Source organism: Acomys russatus, chromosome 22 (genome assembly GCF_903995435.1).
Source record: "Acomys russatus chromosome 22, mAcoRus1.1, whole genome shotgun sequence".
NCBI classification, from domain to species: domain Eukaryota; kingdom Metazoa; phylum Chordata; class Mammalia; order Rodentia; family Muridae; genus Acomys; species Acomys russatus.
The window spans coordinates 8,467,223-8,493,944 of NC_067158.1; the positions used below are offsets into that span (position 1 = coordinate 8,467,223).

The following is a 26,722-nucleotide window of genomic DNA, read 5'->3' on the forward strand; positions in this document are numbered from 1 at the left end:
GTGGTTAAGACTGGGACAGCACAGAGAGGTGCCTCATAGGGCTGAAAAGTTCTACATTTCCATGTAGCTGCTGATTCCAAGGGTATTTTGTTGTAATAGATTATTAAGCCATGCATTTATTTGTGTTATAAGCATTAAATCTTGTAATAGACATATATATTAAGCCAGCATTTTAAAAAAGTACAAAACTCGCATTCCCTAAAACAGAATATACCTAGCTAAAAGCTAACATAAGGGCACCTCGCTGTCTGTGGTGTTCATAAATAATTTGGCTTTACAGTTGAAAGTATATATAGTAGTTTCTGGATTCCTTTGTCAGATTGTACTATACTAACAGTTGAATACACAATGCTTTGCCACCAGTTACTGCTCCTTAAAAAATAGCCGTGAAGCAATGCTTCATCCGTATGACACAGTGGGTATGGTGGTGATGCAAGGCTGAGCCCAGCACAGGGCAGGCAGGTGCAAGGATAGCCTAGGCTACACGAGTGGGTTCCACACAATAATTAACAACGCACAAATACAAACAATAAAGCACCTTATAAGAAGAAAAGGGTGCTTGCTGGGTTTTATTTGTCTAGCTCTAACACACCTTAGATTGTGGTAGCTCTGCATATGTGTCCGTGGTTAGTTTGTTGAGTAAGATCATGTGGTCTCTCGATAGACACTGTGATGTCGGCACCACATGCAGAGACAAGTGTCAGATTTACACATCTCAAAAGCGAAAATAGCTGAGTGGACATAAAAGGGTTAGGTTGTCATGAAATCCTTGTCAAAGTAAACTGTAAGACAGATGAAAATGGTAGGAACTTTTCAAAATAAAATAAAAGAAATAAAAGAAATTTAAGTGAAGATGTTACCATATAACACATGACAATCCACACAAACTGCTAAGGTATGTTTATACGTGTATGTACAGGTTCATGTATGTGTGCAAGTGCACATGTGTGGGTGCGTCTGGGGCGGTGGGGGGTCTCTGCTGGTGCTAATCCTCAGGAGCACCCACCTTGCTTTTTTGAGATGGGGTCTCTAATGAGGACCTGGTGCTGACTAGGCTCGCTGGCTGGTCAGAGCAGGGGGTGGTGGGAGGGGACCCTGCTGGCTGGTCAGAGCCTTGAGGGGTGGGGAGGGGACCCTGCTGTCTCCAGCTCCCTCGCGTCATTACATCAGGTCCTTAGGTTCCACTGTAACTGAATCATATCCAAGGCCCTAAAATAGGTTCCTAATGAAGTACTGATAAAAGTTCCTTTCTCTACATTATTTATCATACATTTGTTCAAAAGAATCATTGTTCTTAGACTATATAACTCCCCTTGCTCTGTGCTTCTAATTAAGATACACAATATTTGTTTAGAACTTTGCACTGTGAAATTGGCCCAGATGTTTTCTAATATCCATAAAATAAATTTTACAATGTTTCCCGTCAGAAGACAGATAATTTGGTCACAGAGAGCTGATTTCTGTCTCCTTTGTTTTCTTTTCTTGTTTCTTAGAAGCTTGGTATAAGCCAATTTTCTACTTAGACGCCACTGTTAGAACTCTCATTTGCTTCAGTATGTGGGCTTTATCCTTTCCATGGTCTGTTATGCAAAAAAGATGGCTTCCTTTTTTTTTTTTTCAAGTTTGTCGTAAAGCAGTGGGTCTCAACTTGGATGCACATGCGATCACCTAGGGAACCCGAAACAGATTACTGATGCCCCCTCCTGACCGGAGATTCTGATGGAAGTCTTCTGGTGGCCTGGTCTCAAAAGCTCTGCAGGTGACTGTAATGCATTACCAGGGTAAGAACTACTGTTCTAGGATTCTGCCACTGTCAAAACAAAAGCTTATTATCTTTTCTGATAGAGTCTACATGGGAAATACTTTTTTAAAAATTCTGTAGTTTAACAGATTCACAGATTATCCAATTTATTCTCTATGGAGGATTTTTTTCTCTTTTTCATTATAACTTTAGGTCTTAAAAGCATATTGTCTTATTAGTCTGGTGACTTATTTAAGAAATCTGTTGCTGCCAGTGAAAAAGAAACAGGAGGGACAGTCGTGACTACTACTTTCAGCCACTGGTGGCTTTAGTTCATAACATGCTAAGAAAAAGTTCTACTTAAAGAGTAAGTGTTTGTATGAAAAAGTAAAACAATCATTTCCCTAGATATTCCCCCCTAAAAAAAATTTACCTTTAGCATAGTGAAATTCATGAGAATTTCTGGGGAAAAAAATGTTTACAAATTTTTTGAACAGTTAAATTTTGGTGGAGCAAGTGATAAGGGCCAAATCCTAAAACAAAAGCCCTTACCAGGAAAATGAATTGTATATAATAAAATATCAGAAGTAAAAGACAGCACATTAAACAATAAGTGGCTCAAAATCACGCGTGGGCTTGGGGCGTGGCTCGGTGGCAGCGTGCTGCTCACCTCATAGGAAAGAGGCTCTGGCGCCACGAGTGACATTCACATACCACACACAATGTATAAAAACCAATTCAGATGCTTTCATAAAGTGGATACTTTTATAAAAACTATGGAAAACAACTCAACAAAATAGAGTCTTTCCTCACATAAAAGCTCAGATAACTCCTTTAAAATGGAATCAATAACTTATTTTTTTTTTTAACTACATTGCATAATTCCCATTGATACTGTTTCAGAGGGGAGAATGGGCTAGCAAAATCACAGTGCTAATACAAGCTTGAAATCAAATCTAGAATAGATAATAAAAACAAGTAAAACTGGGTGGCAATCTCATAGTTGAGCACACTGTAGAGCCCCTTTAATCTCCTTACTATTTGTAAGTAGCATCAACCACTCCCTGTCGGCGCCCACTACAGCTCACACACATTCTACCATAGCAAACTGACACTCGCATGTACTTAAACATTTTCATATTTGTCTCTCACCGGTAAAAAACTAAAGTCCTTGCAGGCGAGACAGTTTCTTATTCCTGTCATCTGCGATGAAACATAGTGCTTATGCGAGATCATGCCTAGAGCTGCTGCCTGCTTCAGGTACAAACACCATTAATACAGGAGATGGGAAATAATGAGTCAGTGAGTAAACTCATTTCTCCAGAGCATAGGTTTATATAAGAAAACAACACTGGAAACGTTGGTCAAGATCAGTTTGGGTCAAGCTGAGTTTGGGATCAACAGATACTACAGAATTGATTAGAAACAGCAAAATAGGTCTCAGTTTTAGTACCCATACCTGTGCACTTTAGAGCCAACAGAGGCCTGGGGTGAATTCATCTGGTTTAAATTTACTACCTTAAAAATAAGAAAACTAAAGCCAGTTAAATAGACTAAGTGATCTACCCAAAGCCAGAACACAGAACTGGGAAAATTTACTGCAGAAGAACTGGCAACGGTTCAGTTCTTAAGGAAGACATGCACATACATAGCAGATATACAGGACTGGGGCCCTTCAATACTGAAAGGCAGCCTAAAGCTGAGCATGGTAGCACATGCCTTCACTCAGGCTGCTGATCGGGAGCTTTAGGTTACATTAAAAAGAAAACTGTCTGCAAAATAAATGAAACCCAAAGACTGGAAGTTTATGTAAGTGGGAAAAGAAAAAGGGCAGACCTACTCATTTATGCCAGAACGCTAATTTTGAGAAATACTTCTTAAAGTCTGAAAGGTTTAGAGGAAAATATTAAAACAGGCTGGTTCCGCCCAGTTAAAACTAAATCTTTAAAAGGAAGATAACTCTTTTTTAATTATGAAAAAAATTCACAAGTTTGCGTGTCCATCGGTACAATACAAACACACACACAGGTTCATCTACGTGGACGCGCCAACTGCCGCAGCACTGTGAGGAACAGCGAGAATACTGATGTGGCCTCGGATGCTGTGCTTTCCAGGGCTCCCTTCAACAGTAAGACCCTGGCTAAGAATGGTAAAGCTGCAGCCTTCCTTGCAGCTTCCTGCCCCGTTGCTGGTGCAGCACCACAGGGGCTTGCACGACAAGGGGTAAGTGGTAGCACAGCTTTTCCAGACACAAAATCCTCCACAAACAGTGTCAGTGATGGCAGCAGTGAACACTGAGTCTAAGCTTTGTGTAAGTGTTGCTATAATGTGTATACCTTCTTCATCATTTTAACTCTACTTTTGAAATAGTGAAACTCCAACACCCAGAGGTCAGTAACTTGCTGGAGCAGAGGGCGAGGCAGTGGCAGCACTAGCATCTGAACCTGGAAGCCTGGGCTTTCAATCACAGCTCTCTCAGCCAGCCCTAGAGCTGTCTACTTATGCTCTAGTTATGATACATTTTAGGATCTCATTTTATATTCAATTTCCTTTTTGAATATTTGAAAATATAAATTATAGGTTTAAAATGTATTCACATATATTTCAGAATAGAAAAACCAGTAATACTATTTTATTTGCACTTCATTAAAATGTGTACATTTGTTTTAGATATACCTCCAGTCCTCCTTGAGTAAAACCCAGAAGCAGGATATTGGCTTTGTCCTTCTCAGAAGAAATTGGAGTCCAGGGCCAAGCATCATCACTGACCAGTGGCCACCAGCAAACAACCAGATCCTGAGTAGAGTTGATAGCTAAGTGGCGCTCTATTGTCCTGTTTGCTGGGCCAGGTATGTCATAATAGGAAATCTAATGGTTAACAAACAAGCAAACAAACAAAAAACATATGAAAATGTTTCTTTTAAAGGATGCAAAATCATCTATTTCAAAAAAAATCAAAGCATCTGTAAAATGTAATAACGCAAGTAAATATGCATCTTCAACATGTGCGTAAGAGGGTGTCAGAATTTACCAAATTCTTTTGACACATATATAAAAAAGACATATGTTCAAAATTCTCCCAATTTTTAGCAAAGGGAAAAAAAAAGAAATGTGAGTTAGGGAGGAACTAGATGTAGCAATTCCAATCAATACCAAAATGTACAGTCATGGTTGCCTGACAGCATCGACCTACACAGAGGGTTTAGGATCAGCTGTATTAAATGACAAGCTCAGTACTGCTGACCAAGACTGTCTGACTACTATTTAAGACATGAGATGCTAACAATGACTGACAACAATAAAAGGAAAAACAACTCAAGGCAAATATCTCTTAAAAGAATATATGAGACGTATACACACATATTCTGCATAAAAGGGATAAGCCATGGCATCGTGCATGAAAGTTTATGCAGCTTCTGAGAATTACACTTCTCTTTCTTAGGAAGGATTTGTCGAATTTATTATTCAAACTATGTTATTTTGGAACATGGTTATTTGAAAACATAAGCACGGCACCATCTGGGTGACACATGCCAAGGAAATATAGATTGCACCGTATTTCTGCTTAAGGAATTAATGGAAGGTTGATAGCTTGGAAGGAAAAAAAAACTATCTTGCCATTGCTGGTCAGCAATAATCGAAGCACTTTCTGGGGATTAAGCGCATGGCTAAGCCTACTGGACCAGACACTAGCAGAGGGCAGGGGGTCTCCTTATCAGAGGAATGCTTCTGGAGCCAGCCGCACTACATGACAGATTGCTTTCATATTCCTGTCTGCAAGGCAACAAAGGATGGCAGTAATGCGATAATGCCAGAGTGCAATGGGTGTTAAGAACCCGTTGCATTTATGTATTGTATTTAGTAAATAATCAGGCTCATCCAAATTGTGATCTCACCACTCAACCAAGGCCATTAAAATCAAGGTTAATGCTTTAATAATCCTCTGCTATTTTTTTTTCCAACATGGTCAAAAGGAACTCTTTTCTATTTGCATGGCCATAATATTATTGACCTCTTCATCCTCTGAATACACATCAAAAGGAACTAAAATCAAAGTAATTACCAGTGTTGTGTTCTCTCATGGTAAACATTTAACTCCTTGCACTGTCCCACAACCGCTAAACTGAATTGGATTTTTAAATGTGGACGGGAAAGCTTGTTAAAGGTCAATACTTTCAGGATATTTACCCTGAAATGCTTCTTGTCAAAATTATTTCAATGTGAAATAATTAAATTATGGTATAGCTGAAAAGAAAATTAGAATTATAAATACTCGATACACATCCTTGCTTTAAAATCCAAATGGGCAATGGTAAAACATAGATGCATTTTATGTTTTTAAGTTTAAATACTTATGCTTTCAATATAATTATTAGATGTTTCTAGTTATTTGAGAGAAAAATTATAATTGTTAAATACTTAAAAACAAATGCACATCATATTTTGGTGTCCAGCTTGCCATGTAGGCATGTTACAAATTTCTAGACGATAAAGTTGAGTTTAAAATGAATAATTGGCATATTCTGTTTTTGTACAGTGCAGATCAGTTACTTAGTGTTCACTAATTATCATGTTTCAAACACTGTAGCAAGAAATGATATTCATGGTGTCTCCTCAAAAAAACATGGTCATATTCTACTGTGTAGTATTCATGTAAACTGCCATGATTTCCCAAGTCCAAAGGAAGAAATAATGTGTTAATTTCCCTATGTAAGCAATATAAACCCAAAGACTAGGCCTTATAGTTTTCCATAGGTACCACCTTTCAGCCAAGAAGACCTTTCACATCGGAAACAAAGGAACTAGTCATATGGAATTTTACATATAAGGTTAAGGACACTTTAGACGGCTTTAGCTACTATATAGTGATAATATTTTAAAGACCAATATTGGGGAAAACAGCACTTTAAAATCAATCTAGGTTAACCATTTGGAAACACTGTGCTTTGAGAATATTAAAGGGAATCTTTTATTTTTGACTAACTAAATATATACATGACTACCATAAGTTGCCAGTTAAGAGAAAGTCATTATTAGGTAAATTTTATAGAAGCTCCACAAATCTAGCATATAAACCAGACTGTGTTATTAACATGGTGAAAAACATATTTCAGGTAACTCTTTCCATTTTAAAACTCCATTTTACAAGAATAGATATTTCTATTAAACAAATTAAATCGCTCCTATGCCACTATCACCCCAATCATAATAAACAACAACTCCCAAGGGCAGGAAGTTCGGTACAATCAGCAGCTCCCAAGCACACACACCAATCACAAGCCACAGGGCTGGCTTTGCCTTCGCTATGGACACTTGAGGATGGCATGTATGGGCATCAATTTTTAAGAAAGCTGTATCTCAGCTCTGTTCCCGCTGAACAGTGAACTGTCTCAAATCCACGTCACAGAGGCTGGATCAATCTTGCAAACACAAGTCACTGCTGAAAAGATGCCTTGAACTGAAACAGCCTGGAAAATGTATTAGATGCTCACCCTTGAGAGAGCTGCCTTTCCAGCAGGTAAAATGTAATGTGGAAATTTTAAGCACATCATTTAAAATAAAATTTCTGCCTTAACAGATGCAAAGCCCATGATACTGGGGAAACAAATTACCTGGAGTTAGCAGAGAGAGAAAAACCAACACACCTGAAAGAAATTTCTTTTTGCCTTTCCTCCAGCTAAAGTTATGGATAGGAGTGTGAAGGTCTCACTATTACTTATCATATTTTCTATTAATCTTTGAAAGAGCCTTCTTCTTCCTTCTTTCCTTTCTTAAAGTGAAATCCAGAGCGGTTATATGGATACTGAGGGGACCGAGAAATGCAGTCTATACTAACATTAGCAAAAGAACCAACTTTGACCTCCATAAGCTCACACATGCCATTGTTAGGTCTCCGGCGCAGGGAGGTACAAAGGCAGATTCAGGTTTCCCAAAACCCACAAATGTTCAAGAGTAAAAACAGTAACATTGACTTATGGAATGCTCTAGTGTGCATTAATGAATAGTAATGTGACTGTACATTGAAATGTCTACCTTATAATCCAAGGCTGAGAGCTTGTCCAATCTCTTATTTACATCCAGAGAATCCATCTTCTTTGTAAACTGAATAAAACATAGTTTGTTTTGTGCCAAAAATGATAGGATGATGAAATTGTCTGTAAGAAGAGCTAAAACAATGATTTAATGATCCCAAGTTAGGACAAGTTAGTTCATTTCCACTGAAATATTATTAAAAGATACTATCAGAAAATAAATATTAATTGAAGTGACTAACATCTCCCAAGTATATTTGAATGATATTAGATATTAAAAATAAACAATAACCATCAATACAACAATATATTCAGTATTTTGCCCTCTTTACCAGTGACTATTTCCATATAAATTAATATTTGAAGACTACCACCAAAGGAAATATTTGGGAACCAGAACTCAGAACACATAAAAGAGGCTAGGCATAGTGGCAGCACACACCTTTAATCCCACCACTTGGAAAGCAGAGGCAGGCAAAGTTTGTAACCCTAGACAGCCTACCTCAGGGGGAAAAAAAAAGAAGAGCATAGAAAAGATAAAGACACCTTTATTTGTGTTTGTGTACTGTTTCTACATTCACAGAAAGCACTAAGAACAAAATGGATCGATACTGATCAGTGTTTCCTGCTACTTAAGTTTTTTACTTTAAATATTTTTCATCTGTTGTCCCTCTTTTGAGGACTTATGAACTGGGTAAAATAAAGTGGCCTATACCCAAATATGATCATTACATAAACTAATATTTAATAATAATGAAGGGGAACAAAAATATTTCTACAATTTTATCTCTAAAGAATTTACATAGGTAGATAAAATCATGGGTTATATAAGAAGCCACTGTTATGTGAACTGCTCCTAGACAGAAAAAAAAGAAATTACTGAACAGTTTCTAGACTTTTTTCCATTCCACCTCTGGAAGTACAAGCAGTGGCCAACAATGGATCTGCCAATCACCGGAGGGAGAAGCTGGAGAGCCGCCAAGAAACCAATTGCTCTCCTGTCCCGTGAGAGTGTATGATGTGGGTACATATAACAGAAGTGCGCGAAGAGAGACAACTTGGGCAGAAGAGTGTTGAAAGTTCCCTGCTCAGCCTAACAGCACCATGAATGTGAGAAGCCACCAGGGTCACTGCTACCTGCAAAGTCAACGAAGGGTTTCATGATGGGAGCATGAAAGCCACTCTCCCACACAGAGGCTCCTCGGCACCATACTCCAGCACGGTGGAGGAAATGCCCACAGTCCTACCCGACCTGTTACTATCAGTGCTGCTGCTACTTAGAGCCATTGGGCGGAGCACTTCTTTAAAGCTTTGCAATTATGCCTGCTTTTCCTCAGAAGTATTTAGTGGTGCATGCAGCAGAAAGAGGGGCTCTCAGTCTCACCTCCGTCCTCTCTGCTAGACCACATCTTCCTCTCTTATTCAATTCAACATACTGTTTTAAATCTTCCACAATAATGTACCCTGTGTTCAGACTGTTTTTATCCTCCAAATAAAGGAACAAAATCTTACATCTGTAGTCAGCATAGTATAGCAGAAAGAAAATAGTTCAGAAAATGTGTTCCATCTTGACTCAGTCACTCACTAACTACATAAGCCTGAATGTTATCCTGAGTAGCTCAGCTTCACTCCCCTTACTTAGTAGGATAAAAGTGACCCCATCTTATACAGTGGCTTTCTAGAATTAAATAGGATGGCGTCCAGCATGGAACTTTTACAGCCCAATAACTATTAGTAACCTTCCTACTTAATAAATGGCTGAACGTGCTTTAGATCAACCATGCACAGTGCTGTCGTTTAATAGATATGGACTTCCCTGGTGTCTCTGGCATTGACTTCTGCTATTTAGAAAATACAACCACAGCAGATACAGTGGCGCACCCCTATAATCTCAGCACTCAGGAGGCAGAGGCACTCTGTGAGTTCGAGGCCAGCCTGGTCTGCAAAGCAAGTCCAGGACAGCCAAAAGGCTACACAGAGCAATCCTGTCTCAAAACAAAAGGAAAGGAAAGAAAATATAACCCCGTATGACTCAGAAGCTAGTGCTCATTAACAAGCAACAGCTTCATACAAGAAGCAAAGCACTCAGCGCGCTTCACTGGCACCTGTCTGGGAATATTTGTGTTACTTATGCATAATTTGTTTGAGAAAATTTGAATTGTCAATAACAGATAAGTTATTCTTAATACATAAAAACGATTATTTTAAAATTATAGTCCAAAATGTAAAGGAAAGATTGGAGAGGGCTTGTGCTCTGAGCCTAATACTTAACAAGAAGAAAAGTGCATTAACTATTAGTTGAAACCTGTATTGGTCCCAGGGGTTGTAAGTCTGCTATTACAAGCAATTACTTGTTGTGTTTGCAGGTCCCCAGTGGTAATAATTAGTCTACCTGTTGACAAAGTATTTCTCCTGTCCCACTCTTAATGTGGGCAATTGATTTGCACATGGGTATAATTACCATCACTGATGTTGTCTGCGATGAGCTTCCCCACCAGGCTTCTGTCAATCACCACTTTCTCCAGCTGAGGCCCAGAAAGGCTTAGGGACACCAGCACACCTGAACCAAAGAAGAGCTAAAAACAGGTAAGGGGGAGAGAAGATGTGCTGAAAATTACAATTTAAAAAAAATCTCTTTCCAATCACACAATTCACAGGTATATTTTCACATGCATTTAGACCATGAAATTACAGTTTTTCTTCCCTAAAATCAGTCAGCAGCATTCTGAGTATGAACCAGGCAGCTAAATGTTGCAGTGCACCAAGTGCACCGACGAAAGCTGCCCACACAAAGTCAATGCGGTCCACGGTTATCAGATGTCTCATCTTGTAAGTGTCCATGCAGAAACAACTGCTTTGCTTTGCAGAAACTGTAAAGTGCTGTATTCACACACTGAAAGGTTCCTGTTTATGTCAGAATCTTGAGGTTTGGTTGGTCATTGCTACTCCTTGAATACATGAAGAAGCAGTGATACCAATATAAACAGCTAATTTGAACCTTAAGCCTTATTCACTTCCCCGAGTAAAGATACTATAAGCCCAAACATGAAAATAATATGAGGCAAGACAATTAGGTAAAATGTTAAAATTTTTTAAATCATACGCAATGTACATCATCAATAATTTCACATGAAAAACAAAAATAGTAGACTATGGCCTGTCAGTGTCCAGCAGCTACTCTCAAATGGCGGCTGGATGGAGCCGTTATAATCTTACAGCGCTCCTTTCCATTTGTAGCAGCTTAATTCATTCATCTCCAAATGTTTAAAACTTCTGAAAGGACTCTGCATATGTGTGTGCTTGTTATCTATGAGATTTTGAAATATCAACATTGGAAGAAATTGTTTCACCTTCAAGGCAGCAGACTCAAAGCTGATGAATCATGGAATAGCATATGGCATAAGAAGAAAAAAAACCCAATTGTTAGTAAACTAATCATGAACATGCCAGCCAAACTCAAAGACAACTATGACTTAAACAACATGGGGAATCCCCCGCCCACCTAGGCATCATGTCCCAGCTAGTGACTATGATGCTGTTAAGACGAATTTGGGCATGTGTGAAAGAAGAGCAGCATGAGGGACCAGGGACCTCAGGGAAAAGCTAAAAAGACCTCAGTCGCCCTCCTGTTGGAACCTGTCCTGGGCGACAGACACCCTGCTTGTACCTGACTTACAGGTCGCCCGATTCCATGTGTGCAGAGCCACAGTGGGGGGTGGAAAGCTCAACCACCTTTAAGAGTTTTGCAAATAAAAGAAGGCACAGTTGTTCCAAGAGTTGCAAAATACTTCAGAAATTCATTAATCGCTACTGAATTAATCCAGCCGTACTACATACCTTGCGAGTAAATGAGTCACTATTCTTAAGGGAATTCCATGACACGTGGTCTTCATTCCCCCAAATTCTCCCTTCTCAGACATTTAGAAAGACATTAAGCTCAACTTTCCTATCTGGTTCTCCCTTTCAAGTTTGCTTAAAACATCACTAAAACCTGCCCTTTTCAACTTATTTTTCTCTACAAAAATGCAAACCTATTCTCTTAAGCACGCTTTCTCTTAGTTTTTCACTGATAGCTGGTTTCTTAGGATATTGCCTTGCCTGCATTTACTTTGCACCCTCAGTGCGAGGCACACAGGACCCACTAAGGAAACATGTAGGTAAAGAATCATAGGTATCATATTAGGTAGTCATAGCTACAGGAAAACCTAACCTAAGCTTCTATTTCCACATGATGTGGATGTTCCTTCTGCAGCACCATGTCAGCCATGAGCCTTGGCTGAGTAAAGTTGGTTGTGTGCTTGCCTAGCATAAAGGAAGATCAGAGTTCTTTAAATTCTTTTTAATTAATCTTACTTATTTTGGCATCCATGTGTGTATTCACATGCTAATTGTATGCATGTGCCACTGCATGCATGTGGAGACCAGAGAATAACTTGAAGGGTTGGTTCTGTCACAGAGGCCACACCTAGGTTGCAGGTTTTAGGAGGCAATTTCCTAGCTGAGGCCTCTCACCAGCCCCAAGTTCTGAGTTGTGTATCCAACGCCGAATATAGCTGGTGTGGTGGGGCACGCCTGCAGTCGCAGTACATGGATGGGAGAAACAGGGGAATCAGAAGTTCAAGGCCATCCTTGGCTATGCAACTATTTGAAGGCCAGCTTGGAATACTTGATACCTGACCCTATCTCTAAAAAAACAAAACGACATACACAGAGCATAGAGCTGAGCACTGCCAGTGTCCAGAGGCTCACTGCCCCTGACAACTGCCATGACTGCAACAGCTCCAACTGACTTAAAAATCATGGGGAGGGCATTCTTGTGTTTATTTAATAAAAACAGAATGCTGGCTACCTGACATGCATGCAACTAAGTTTAATAGCTCAAAAATGAATCAAATATGCTCATTACAGGTAGTTACACAGGATGATAGAGAGAAGAGGAGTGAGTAAGTGTAACAAAGTAGTGTTACCAAATGCAGTTTGAATACACGTGGACAACTGACTAAGGTAAAAATGAAAGCCACCTTTGCAGACCTCCAGCCTCAGCCTCAGTTCTCCGGTTGCACCACTGCATGTGTTCCAAGATAAGCGCACATTGGCTAAGAGCATGAAATCTGAGGTGAGCAGTGGCTGGTTGTGCGACACTGAGTTACTTAACATCTCTGTATCTTCATTCCCTCATCCAAAAGAAGACCTGATACTATCTTCTTCACAGGATGAGCGTTAAGTAACTTTACCAGCAGGATTTGTAACAATGCCTGGCATGGCGTTTGTAATGACTACTGCTACTCGGTCATTCCTATGATGGGTTTCACTGCACTGCTTGCCACCTCTGAAATATTGTGTCTTAAATAAAAATCTAGCATGCATGTTGGACTCAGAATTGGATATGAAACACTGGGCCGTAGATGATTTTGTTTTAACTTTTATTTACTGCACTAATGTTGTGTGTACACACTAATGTGTATATGACGTGAGTGTGTGTGTATGCCCCATGGAGCATATCCCATAGGACAGGCATGGACACTAGAGAATGGCTCTTGGGAGGTGGTTCTCTTTTTCTGCCCCGAGTTCCAAGAATCAAATATAAGCCAACAAGTTTTTGTGGCCAGTGCTTTTACCCACTGAGCCATCGCATCAGCATTCCAGGTGCACTCTAACCAGAAAAGGGACAATCTTTTGTCATTTTTCCAATCTGCAGTGATTTCATAAGGGTATTTACCCTCAGGCTAACTACAGGTTCCTTCAGAACTTTGGAACTAAATTGGCCCAACTTTCTAATCGTTTTTCTCTATATTTTCTGTTCTCAGCATCATTACCATGAAGGAATCTCATCTCTGATAGAAGGTTCTCTACAATATATGAACCTGTGTTGTGCTAGAAAATTCATTCTTTTTCCCCTTTTTTATGAATTTATTCAGATTACATCTCATTGTTATCCCCTTGCTTGTCTCCTCCCAATCCTCCCTCCCTCCCTCCCTCTTTCACCTTATTCCCCTCCCCTAGGTCTGTGACAGAAGGGGACCTCCTCGCCCACCATATGGTCACAGCCTATCAAGTCTCATCTTGGTAGCCTTCCTATTCTTTCTCTGAGTGCTGCCATGCCTCCCCACCAAGGGGAAGTGGTCAAATATGGGGCACCAGATTTCATGTCAGATTCAGTCCCCGCTCTCCACATGACTGTGGATAATGTCTTGTCCCTTGACTAGATCTGAGAAGGGGTTCAATATTTACTGCATTGTCCTTGGTTGGTGCAGTAGTTTTGAGCAGACTCCTCTGGGTCCAAATCCACCCATCATGATGCTCTTCTTGTAGGTTTCTAGGACCCTGTGAATCCTTCTATTTCCCCCATTCTCCCATACTTCTCTCACCTAGAGTCCCAGTAGGAGGTCCCCGCATCTATCCCAATCTCCTGGTAAGTGAAGACTTTCAGAGGACATCCCTGTTGGGCTGGTGTCCAATTATAAGTGAGTATATACCATGTGAGTCTTTCTGAGTCTGGGTTAACTCACTCAATATGATCGTTTCTAGTTCCATCCATTTGCCCACAAATTTCAGGGTTTCCTTGTTTTTAATAGCTGAGTAGTATTCTATAGTGTAAATGTACCACAGTTTCTTTATCCATTCTTTGACTGAGGGACACTTAGGTTGTTTCCAGGTTCTGGTTATTACGAATAAGGCTGCTATGAACATGGCTGAGCATATGTCCTTGTTGTGTGGTGGAGCACCTTCTGGGTATATTCCAAGGAGTGGAGTAGCTGGGTCTTGAGGTAGCCCTATTCCCAGTACTCTGAGAAAGTGCCAGATTGATTTCCAAAGTGGTTGTACAAATTTGCACTCCCAAGTGGATCAAAATTCATTCCTAAAGGCCATTTTTTGTGAAGATGGAGAAGAAACATAAAAGCTAAGGGAGTTGGTGGAAGAGACAATTGATATTGAAAAAGATTCAAAGCCAGATTGTCAGGGCAAGAGGAAGTGAACATATATCATGTGATCTGCATGTGGAGATTGTAGCCATGACCTGTCCACTTGAGTATTCCATTAGGCCCTTTTTACCTATTGTACTTATGCAGACAGTCATTCCACCTGCACATATATAGTCAGGGTATTAAATGAGTCATGTACTGTTCTGAGTGCTCAAACTACACCAGTGAACAAAGCAATGCCTTGGTTCGCCCTATCTTCATGGGACTTGCATTTGAATGTGGATATAGGTAGTAACAAATAATTCTAATATTATAGTAGTTTAGTGATAAGGTCTATAGAGGAAAAGCACAGCAAGACGGGGGTTCTAGGAGGACGCTACTTGAAGTACGTGATGACTAATAGACAAAGAGGCCTTCTTGAACAAACAGCATGTGAGCACAGATCCAAAGAAAGGGAAGAGATACCCACAAAGGTGCCTGGAGAAGTGGAATTTAAGGCAGAGAAACAACTGAACAAAAACCCTGAAGCAGACTATGTGGAGGTGCCTGGAGAAGTGGAATTTAAGGCAGAGGAACAACAGAACATAAGCCTTGAGGCAAGCTATGCTGCCAGTGGCTGGGGAAAGTCACCCTGTGTACCTGGAGTGGAACGAGAGGCAGGGGTCCTCACAGACCACAGTGCTACAAAGGGAGTCAAGGACCAGCTTACACTGGAGCTGGTTAATGGGAAGACATTACATTTCAGCAGAAATCTATAATAAGTGAGGGGAGGCCCAAAAGCATGTGATCCACTGGGCAATTCTTTTAGCCAGCCCAGCAGAAGACAAGGACTTGAACAAGAACAGCCACGCTAGAGAACAGGACAGACACAGGCCTAAGATAGCCCACTGTCCAACTTTGCTGAAAGGTCGTGGGCCACTGTGGCCAAGGACAGCTGTGGATGTGGCCCAACCCCACATACAGTATGGGATTTCTTCATTGTTTATTTTTGTAAACTCAACTGTGTGGTATTGAACATGACTTTGTAGACGACAACATCATGTCTCAATGTCAAAGGTCGGATATGCCCAGAAGGGTTTGCTTCTGCATTTACTGAAGGATTGGATGTGGCGTGCTTGTCCTAAGCAACAGAGCTTACTAAGGTAAGAAATGTTAGAGGCAAAATTTAGACCATGGAGCATCAATAGCCTGATTCTGGACAAATTAAGTCACTTATGGAATTACAAGTGAAGATAACCTTGCAAAAAGTAGACATGGAGTCATCAACAACATCAAGGTCACATTTAAGCACAGAAACAGATAAATGTTCCTTAAAACTTAATGGACATATAAAGAAGTCTAAAGTCTGAGATCAGAGGCTCCCAATGTTCAATGGGCTACATGGGTGACACCAAAGGAGTTTCTTTTCTGCAGTTTCATTTCCTCAGCTGGAAAACGGGACAATACTATATATTCTATAGAAGGATCTATAGAAGGAGGCTTAAATGGGTCTTTTTTTTTTCCTTAAAGACTGGGTTAAGCCTCTTAGTGAAAAGAAGTTCGGTACCTGTTAGAATCAAGGTATGCCTACCACTTTTGATCTCTAGGTGTCCAGTGACTAGAACCATCCCTGACAATCGACTTTTGGAGCATGTAGATACAAATGAATTAATAAGCTAATTGCTACATTTTATAAGAACTTGTTGGGAAGCATAGATTCCTTCCCTCCCTCTCCCCCATCCCTCTTCCTTTATGTCTCAGAAAAGAGCCTACCCATACCACTCCACCCTAGAGCATCAAGTCACATCAGTGCTGAGTGCATCCTCTTCCACAGTGGCAAGCCAAGACGGCCCTACCAGAGGAAAGTGATCAAAAAGCACACAGCAGAGTCCATGTCAGAGTCAGCTCCCACTCCCCTTACTAGGTGTTCCATATGAAGACCAAGCTGCCCATCAGGTACACATGTGGAGGAGGCCTACGTCTAGTCCACGTATGGTTCTTGGTTGGTGCTTCAGTCTCCACAAGCTCCCAAGGCCCTGGTTGTCTCTGCTGGTGTTCTTGTGGAGCGCGCGCACACACACACACACACACACACACACACACACTTCCACAAGGCTCCCTGCCCAATGTTTCACTATGAATCTTAGCATCTGTTTCAATCCCCTGCCGGGTGGAACCTCTCAGAAGACAGCTATGCTAGGCTCATGTCTACAAGCACAGTAAGGTATTGCTAATAGTGTCAAAGATTGACTCTCTCCCATGCGGTAGGTCTCAGGCTAGGCCAGGCATTGGTTGGATATCCCTCAATCTCTGCTCTATCTTTATCCCTGCCATCTTGTAGGTAAGGGTACATTTTGGGTAGAAGTTTCTGTGGGAGGGTTGGTGTTCTCCTCCCTCCAGTAGGATCCTGTCTTTAAATGGTGGCCTCTTTTTTAGTCTCCATGGCCCTAGTACTAGGTTCTCAGCTAGAGTCACCCCCATATTCTCCCAGGAGGAGCCTACTCTGTCACAGGTCTCCAGCTTGTCTCAGAGATGCCCCTGCCCATGGTGTCTCTTCTCTCTGCAAGCTCTCTGTCCTCCCACCTCAGCTCTCCCAACATCTGGTCCCCACCCTCATTTCTCTCAGCATACCCTCTCCTATGCTGTTCCCTCTCTTCCACCACTTCCACTGTCTATTCTAGTTCCCCTTCTGAATGAGATTCAAGCATTATCCCTTGGCCCCTCCTTGTCACTCATCTTTGGGTCTGTGAATTATAGTATGATTATCCTGTATTTATGGCTAATATCTGCTTATAAGTGAGTACATATTAAGTGTGTCTTTCTCAGTCTGAATTACCTCACTCTGGATGATTTTTCCTAGTTCCATCCATTTGCCTGAAATTTTCATGTTTTCCTTGTATTTAATAGCTGACTAGTATCCCTTTATATAAATGTACCACAGTTTCTTTATCCATTCTTCAGTTGAGGGACATCTAGTTGTTTCCAGTTTCTGGCTACTGTGAATAAAGCTGCTCTGCACATAGTTGAGCAGATGCCCTTGTTGTTTAATGGAGCATCTTTTAGGTGTATGCCCAGGAGTGGTAAAGCTGGGTCTTTTTGTTGTTCGTTTTTCAAAACAGGATTTCTCTGTGTAGCCTTGGCTGTTCTGGACTAGCTTTGTAGACCAGGCTGGCCTCGAATTCACAGAGATCTGCCTGCCTCTGCCTCCCGAGTGCTGGGATTACAGGCATGAGCCACTGCACCCAGCTGGTTAAAGCTGGGTCTTGAGGTAGAGCTATTTCCAATTTTCTGAGAAAGCACCATATTGATTTCCAAAGTGGTTGTACAAGTTTGCACTCCCACCAGCAATGGAGGGGTGTTTCTCTTGTTCCACACCCTCATGAGCGTGTGCTGTCACTTGAGTTTTTAATTTTAGTCATTCTGACAGGAATAAGATGGAATCTGAGTCATTTTGATTTGCATTTCTCTGATGACTAAGGACGTTAGCATTTGTTTAAGTGCTTCTTGGTCATTTGAGATTCCTCTATTGAAAATTCTGTTTAGCTCTATACCCCATTTTTTAATTGTGTTATTTGGTTTGTTCGCGTAGAATTTCTTGAGTTCTTTATATATTTTGGATATTAGCCTTCTGTCAGATGTGGAGTTGTTGAAAATCTTTTCCCAATCTGTACACTGCTGTTCTGTTGACAGTGTCCTTTGTCTTACAGAAGCTTTTCCATTTCAGGAGGCCCCATTTTTTAATTATTGATTTTATAGCCTGAGTTGTTGATGTTCTGTTCAGGAACTTGTCTTCTGTGCCAATGAGATCAAGGCTCTTCCCTATTTTCTCTTCTAATAGATTTAGTGTTTTTGGTTTTATGTTGAGGTCTTTGATCCACTTGGCCTGGAGTTTTGTGCAGGGTGATATATATGCATCTACTTTCATTTTTCTACTGTAGACATCCAGTTAGACAAGCACCATTTGTTGTAGAGGCTTTCTTTTTTCCATTGTATGGTTTTAGCTTCTTTGTCAAAAATCAAGTGCCCATTGGTATGCGGGTTTATTTCTGGGTCTTTGATTTGATTCCATTGATCCATCAGTCTGTTTCTATGCAAATATCACGCAGTTTTTATTACTATTGCTCTGTAGTACAGCTTGAAGTCGGGGATGGAGATACCTCTTTTATTGCATAAGATTGCCTTAGCTACGCTGTGTTTTTTGCTTTTTCTATATCAAGTTTAGAATTGTTCTTTTAGGGTTTGTAAAGAATTGTGTTGGTGTTTTGATCAGAATTGCATTGAGCCTAAAGACTGCTTTTGGTAAGATGGCCATTCTTACTATGTTAATCCTAGCGAACCATGAACATAGGAAAGCTTTCCATCTTCTGATATCTTCTTCAGTTTCCTCTTTCAGAGACTTGAAGTTCTTGTCATACAAGGTCTGTCACTTGCTTGGCTAGAGTTACACCACACTACTGTATATTATTGGTGGCTATTGTGAAGGGTATTGTTTGCCTGATTTCTTTCTCAGCCTATTTTTCCTTTGTATACAAGAGAGCTACTAAATATTTTAATTTGTTTGCTTATTTTTCGAGACAGAGTTTCTCTGTGTAGTCTTGGCTGTCCTAGACTCACTTTGTAGACCAGGCTGGCCTCAAACTCACAGCAATCCACCTGCCTCGGCCTCCCGAGTGCTGGAATTAAAGGCATATGCCACCATGCCCGGCTTTTAATTAATTTTTTATCCAGCCACTTTGCTGCAGGTGTTTACCAGCTGTAGGAGTTCTCTGGTAAAAAAAAAGTTGGGGGTCACCTATGTATTCTATCATATCATCTGCAAATAGGGGTACTTTGACTACTTCCTTTCCAATTTCTATCCTCTTGATCTCCTTTAATTGCCCCTGGTGTTGGCTGGATGCTCCTGATGCTGACAGGACTGGTTACAGTGGCAGGGAGAGCCTTGGGCCTGATAGTGAAGCTCAGGGAATAGGTGTTCCTGGGGACCTACAGACCTGTATGTTCCTCTTCTGGATGTGTCCCATGTGGGCAAAATAAAAGCTGGATGGGCTCTAACCTGGCTATTCCTGAAGACCCGCAGGCCTGGGTGATCCTGAGGCTGGCAGGCCTCCTCCAATAAGGAGGTTATGGAGTTCTGAGCATGAGCTACTTTATATTAGCAACCCCAAACAGTTCCACTGAACTCAATATCTTATCTTACTGGATGAGAGCACTGCCCTAAATCCATGTGATTACTATTACTATCACATCTGAGTAAATATGAAAAGAGAAGATAAGCTGGGTCAGTATGAAAAATCAACAATTGTTGATAGGTCTTCCATGATGGTCAGGTATTCAAAACAGATCTCATGTGCAAAAGATATCTATAGAAACAACTGTGCTAAACACTGCACAGGGGGAACACTTAGAGTAAATTACAGGGAAAACATAAATAACAAACACTTTAGCTTACTCAACCTAATGCAGCCCACTCAGAGAATGGCGGACAACGTTTACATCAAGGAAATCTACAGTGAAGCCTAGGGTCAGTGATGCTTTATCAGGCAGACTGAGAAAATGTTTTCTGTAATCAGTCCCTCATTCAGAAAACATTAAGTATATAGAGAAACCATGCCCGATTAATCCACTGATGTACCAAGACAAAGGTGAACTGGCTAAGACAGGTTCTCAACCCTCCTAATACTGTGACACTTTATATCATGTTGTGCTGATCCCCAACCATAAAATTATTTCATTGTGACTTCATAACTAATTTGTTTTATTGTTACAATTGTGATGAAAATATATGATATGTAATATACCTGATATGTGACCTCCAAAGGGGTCACAACCCATAAGTAGAGAAGCACTAGGCTAAGATGACAGCAAAAAAGTTGAGTCGTTATATATAATTGCTCAGGACAACAATAATAGGAAATAAATCTTCTTCCGGATAAAGAGGTGCTAACATTAGGTTTCCCCCAAAAGACCTGTGTATACTGTCCAACATATGGAACAAATTCATGTCTAGAGATGTATCTTTTTATCTACTTAAATTTAAAAAATATCATTTTATCTATTCTTACTATAAAACATGATACTACATTTTAGCCCTATGTATTTTCAAAAAAAGAAAAGAAATTTGATCATTCCTACAACATATTTAAAAGCTGGTCAAATTCACAAAAAGAATAAAGTAGCTTTTACATTGCCAGTTGTTTTAAAATCTAAAAGGATTAAAAATCCATGGTTGAAAATGAAGAGTAAGACATACAGACATTGTAGCACTTTGGCACGTTTTATCACGTACAGAAACCTTTGTGTACATTAGGAAGAACAACAGTGTAGCTCCTGTTCAGCACCAGCATGCAACTTAAGAATGCAATGTGGTTAATTCACTAATTCCCAACCAGATGAGTAAAGCCACTAACTAAAGATGTTATATTAGTGGGAAAGTAGAGACAAGACAGCTCTACTGTTAACAGTTCTACATTCCCTGTACTATCAAGGAAGCATACTCGGTAATATCTTTAATCCATACTTTTCAGTTAATCTCATGTGGTTTCATTTTCTACACTTTATATCAGTGATTTTTACCTCGGGATGATCTGTGCCATTGCTAAGGCCATTTCCCCTGGACCTCCTGTATAGGCCAGCTTGGGAACAAGCTGTAAGTTTTCCACCGCTTCCAGGGAGAGCTGCAAACATACAGCTAACAACCCATTCCTAGGAGCTCACACCCAGGGCCAACCAATCAGAGCTAAATGTCACAGTGACCAGAACAAGCAAAAAATTCCCTCTTGCGGTCTGGCCCTGGTCACCCAGCCAATCAGCTTAAGAGTCACCCTGTTAGCCAATCAAGTTTATACTAATCGCTGTTGCTGAAGTCTGCATCTGTAAAGGGTATAAAAACCCACTGCTTTTGCTGCTCGGAGTCTCCTCCCTCCCAAAGGCAGCTAGACCCTGTTGCGACCGATCAATAAAAGCCTCTTGCATTTGCATCAATATCGGACTCTGTCTCTCATTGGGGCTTCCAGGAAAAGACTCTCCCGACACGAGTTTTACACCACCAACCAGCAATGGCTGATGACACTATGGTGATCACATGTATTAGTTAGGGTTACTATTTCTGTGATAAAACACCATGACCAAAGAAACCTGGGGAGGAAACGGGTTCTTCAGCTTATGACTTCACATCACAGTTCCTTATCAAAGGAAGTGAGAAGAGGTCATCAGGCAGGAAACAGAGTCAGAGGCAGGAGCCTCTCCCATCAATCACTAACTTTAAAAATGTCCTACAGGCTTTCCTACAGCCTAATCCTATTGAAGCATCTTCTCGACTGAGGTTCCCTCCTCACTGATGATTCTAGCATGTGTCAAGTTGACGTAAAACCAGTAAATATATCACCTCTCTATATATTAGTCACAGAGCCTTACTTGCAAAGAGTACCTGTAAAAGGAGCTGCTGCAGAAGCCAAGGTTTTTCTATGTCACCATCAAACAGATTTGGCAGTTCCTTAAATACTAATTTACATTTTTCTCACATAAAGACGACAAGCTACCCTTTGTCATGAACAAGGACCCGATCAGATCTGTGCAATGGAGCTGTGGGCAGTACACAGTGCAGAATAGAGCATGCAGAAAATCTGTTTCATGTGTCCCTCACCAGGCTCAGTACCATGATGACTAATGCCAGCTGTTAAGACAGAGAGTGCCCCAGGGCAAATCATAGTTACTGTAGCGTGTGATAGAAATAGCCTGTCAGGACACCTCTTTGCTTTCACTCCAATTCTTTGCACAACAATCAGCCTCTTTATCTGCAATTTAGCCTCTTGAGTAATTCATCCATCAGGTGGGAATGCCCCCAAGCAAGTAAGCAATGCCTATGATGCCAGCTATATCTCAGACTGCATACTGATAAACTGCCATTGCAGTCAATAATAAATCAATTGCTTCTGAGTTTGGCTATTGTGAATGTTGTTAGTACAAGAAAATAAATCGAGATAACATAAGAGATAGATAGGTCTAATGAATTAGAATATTTCTACCCACATCCAGGATACACTGTAGAAGTGGGGATAAAATTCTTAAATTATAGAACTATACAAGCAACAGCATTTTCCTACAGGGGAAAACAAGTGGGATAGGTACACATATAACCCACCCAAGCAGTACAGACATGAGAATGTGTCAGAAGAATGCACAACACACCCAGAGATGAAACTGGGTGCTGGGTGGCAGGAAATAATTTAAGTTCTTGAATTAGAGATTTTTTAAATGATTTTTAAAAGACTTTGGGGTGTTATTATTTTTGTATAAAAATTTCCTAAAATAAGTAAGAAACTCCTAACATATATCCCTATATTGTGGTTGTAAAGATATAGCAGAAATATGTTCCTAAGACACAAAATATTGAAACACTTGGACCCATTCTTCACCAAAAGGATCAGATAGAACCAGAGAATGAATTGTTCTCTGCAATCTATTTTAATAGATTTTAACACAAGCTATTTCCCATCAGAGTTCCTTGATTATTCCTCTGGGTCTAATTGCCTTATTTCCTAAAAGGACCACCGCTAACGAAAGTGTGGCCAGACAGTGAATTACTAAGCACCTGTAGAAACTAAGGAGGCACTTGACACACACTGGAAATAGGGGTGCTACTACTCATCCTAGGATTCTCCTGAGAGCAAGAGGCTCCTCCTGGGTGCCATCTACTTCTTGACTGTGGAGAGCCGCCGTGAATATCTTACATAAGGTAATATTTTATGGGAAATACAATTATAGAAGTCTGGAGAGACGGCTCCCAGTGCAGGAAGTCCTTGCTGAGCAAGCATGAGGACCAGTGTTCAGCTCTCCAGTACCCTCAGAAAAGCTGTGCAGGCTTCACAACCTGCCTGTAATCCCAGCTCTTAGCGGACAGAGAAAAGGACTCCGAAGGGCAAGGTGGTGGTATTCTAGAAGAGTCTGCCAGCTCGGTATAAGAGACCGCCTCTGTGAATAAAGAGTGTTCCAGGAAGACACCAACATCAAGCTCTGGTCTGCACATGCACACACAAGAATACACATACGTCACACGTGTACAAAGCATTTATATATATGCAAGTCAAATAAAGAAGTGCTATTGTAACTGCTTTTCATTACTCAATTGTTTGGCAAGCAGGTTATCTATTAGCGTAATAGCTGTCTTTATTTTTAAAACTATGAGACTAAGAGGCGTAATTCAGTCAAAGTATAGTATGTTTTCTCTATCAGTTACATTGTCATGTCCAGGCCGTGGTGGCTCTCGCCTTTAATTCCAGCACTTGGGAGGCAGGAGGATCGCTGAGTTCGAGGCCAGCCTGGTCTACAAAGCGAGTAACGAACAGCCAGGGATACACAGAGAAACCCTGTCTCGAAACCAAAAATGAAAAAAAAAAAAAAAAAAGAAAAGGACAGTTACATTGTCATAAAATTTCTGCAATCCAGGGATGGAGTGGCAGCTTAGCACTTAAGTGTACTTGAGGTGCTTGCAGAGGACCTGGGTGCAGTTCCCAGCACCTACATGATGGCTTACAACTGTCCGTAATTCCAGTTTCAAAGGTTCCAAAGCCATCTTCTGGCCTCTGAGGGCACCAGGCAAATATGTGGTGTGCATACATACATGCAGGAAAATGTTCGCATACATAAAATAAAAATGAATCTTTTGTGAAAACTGCCGAGGACTAGAGTGATGGCCCCATGGTTAAGAACACTGACTGTTTTCACAGAGGGCTTCAGGTTGGTTCCCTGTACCTACAAGGAGCCCACCACCACCTGTACCTCCAGTTCCAAGGCATCTGACGCCCTCTTCTGGACTCTGCAGGCTCCTTCATGCACACAATACACAAAATCTTACAAAGCACACACATACACATACAAATAAGTAATTTAAAAGATTAAATTTCTGAGTTTCTTTAATCAACCTTATATGGTTCTGGTAGCGCAATTTGTATTAATACAAATTTTTAAGTTTAAAAAAAAGCAGCATACATTTTTATATCTTTTAAAAATACTGAATTATTCAAGTTTTGAAATTAGCATTATACATACTTGTTACTAATTGTAACAATTTATGAGGAAAATTATAGACCTGAACCAGTTTACTGTGGGATTTCCACTGCTTCTGAACTATTGTCAAATATTAATGCTGAGGAGGGCCAGAAATTATAACTTCTTTAGAAAAATTTTAAACTGAGAATAAAATAAAAAACTGTTTATGAAGACAGAAAGAAGGAATATCACTTAATAGTATAAAGACATGTTATTATAAAGAACAAAAATATTGATTATCATAGTTTTATCAAACTTTGGATTGAAATTGTCAACCATAATTTTTTTCTAGTGTGTGTGTGTGTGTGTGTGTGTGTGTGTGTGTGTAAAGGAATGACAATTTTCCTTGAGGAATACTAGTTAACTACATAAAAGCCAGCCTGATTAAGAACTCCTCACACAAAACTATGTATGTGAAAAAAAAATGACGCACACCAATTCTTCTATTTTTGTATATGTGTGTGCGTGTGTGTGCGCATGTGTGTGTGTGTGTGTCCCCATATGTGCATGTATACATGGAGGGCAGAGGCCAATGGTGGTGTCCTCAATTAAGTTCCACCTTATCTTAAAATATTTTTAATATTCTTTTATTTACATAGAAAGGAGAGGAAATATGAATATATTTGTCATGGTATACATGTATAAGTTAGGTCAGAAAACAACTTTTAAGATTCATTTATTTTCTTCTACTATGTGGGATTAATGATTTGAAGTCATTAGGTATCCCCTGAACTATCACATGGCCCCTCCACTTTGTTTTCTGAGACTCTGAACATGGAGATCACCAATTTGGCTAGACTGGCTGGACGGTCTAGATCTTTCTTTCTCTGCCTCCGCAGTGCTGGGATTATAGGCAGGTGCGACAACACCCAGTGTTCTCATGTGGGTGCTGGTGACAAAAGCCTGGTCTCACGTCTGTACAACAAACACTCACTGAATAAGCTATTTCCTTAGCTACTATATATTTTTATTTTAGTATACACTTTTTAAGTGTGTCATATAAACTATGTCCTCCTATGACTACTCTCAAGCACGGTGTGACCACTCTCTAGCACAGTGGCGTGTGGGTTTACCCTTGCAGCTTCCAGAGCACATGCGCCCTTCTGTGCCATCTCTTAGGCTACTCCATGTCACTGGCGTTTCTTTATCCCCTCACTTTCTCCAGCTACTCGATCTTTCGGTGAATCCCAAGGCTCTGAATTTAGTCACACCTTGATGATCACCAGTTTCTTGGCTTTAATACTATCTGTGCAGTGGCATTAAAGCTAAAACTCACCCCTGAACTACAAACTCAGGGATCTATTTGACTTCCATGCTTGGTTATCTAATAGACAATTCAAACAGAGCATGTCCAAAACTGTCCCTGCTTTTTCCCTCAAAAAACTCTGCCCCAATATTTCCATCTCACCACATGGTGACTCCATTCTCCCAGTTGCTCTGCAATTTCTTCTAGAACTCATTTGGCTCCATCAGAAAATTTGGATGGTTGAACACTTAAAATATACATAAGATATGGCTGTTCATCACCTCTGCCACCACCCAGTCAAGGCCCCAGCAGAGCTTGCTCTGGCTATGACAGCGGCTAGCAGTGCCTGATCTGCTTTCAGTCTCATTCCTCTTCATCCGCTCCCACCGCTAGAGTGATCCATTTCAGAAGCAGCCCGGTATTACATCCCTCTACTGCTCAACACGTGTTAAGAGTTTTTGCCTTCTTAGAGTAAGAGTCCAGGCCTTTCAGCATCCAAGAAAGCCTGATATAATTACTGCCTCATTTCCTCTTTCGTCAGTCTTCACCCAGTCCACTGCCATCACTCCTTGGCATTTTCTTGCAGTTTTTGCTGTTACTGTTTTTTAGAACAGGGTCTCACTATGTATCCCTGGCTGTCCTTGAACTCACTACATAGATCAGGCTGGCCAAGAACCCTCAGAGATCCTGGGATGAAAGCTGTGCACCACTATACCCATTCCTTTGGCATTTTCTAAACATGCCAAGTGTAATC

The 26,722-nt window shown here is 40.6% G+C and overlaps 1 protein-coding gene across 6 annotated transcripts in view; it reads right to left on the reverse strand.

Annotated features, from left to right (window-relative positions):
• The window catches only part of Wdpcp (WD repeat containing planar cell polarity effector), a 270,649-nt gene that overhangs the window by 157,037 nt on the left and 86,890 nt on the right, over positions 1–26,722 (reverse strand). For all 6 annotated transcript variants that reach the window (XM_051165347.1, XM_051165343.1, XM_051165345.1 and 3 more), the window contains 3 exons: positions 10,235–10,349; positions 7,775–7,908; positions 4,418–4,609 (listed from right to left, as the gene is read on the reverse strand). In XM_051165347.1, coding sequence (XP_051021304.1) covers positions 4,418–4,609; positions 7,775–7,908; positions 10,235–10,349 — 441 coding nt within the window. The remainder of the gene's footprint in view (positions 1–4,417; positions 4,610–7,774; positions 7,909–10,234; positions 10,350–26,722) is intronic.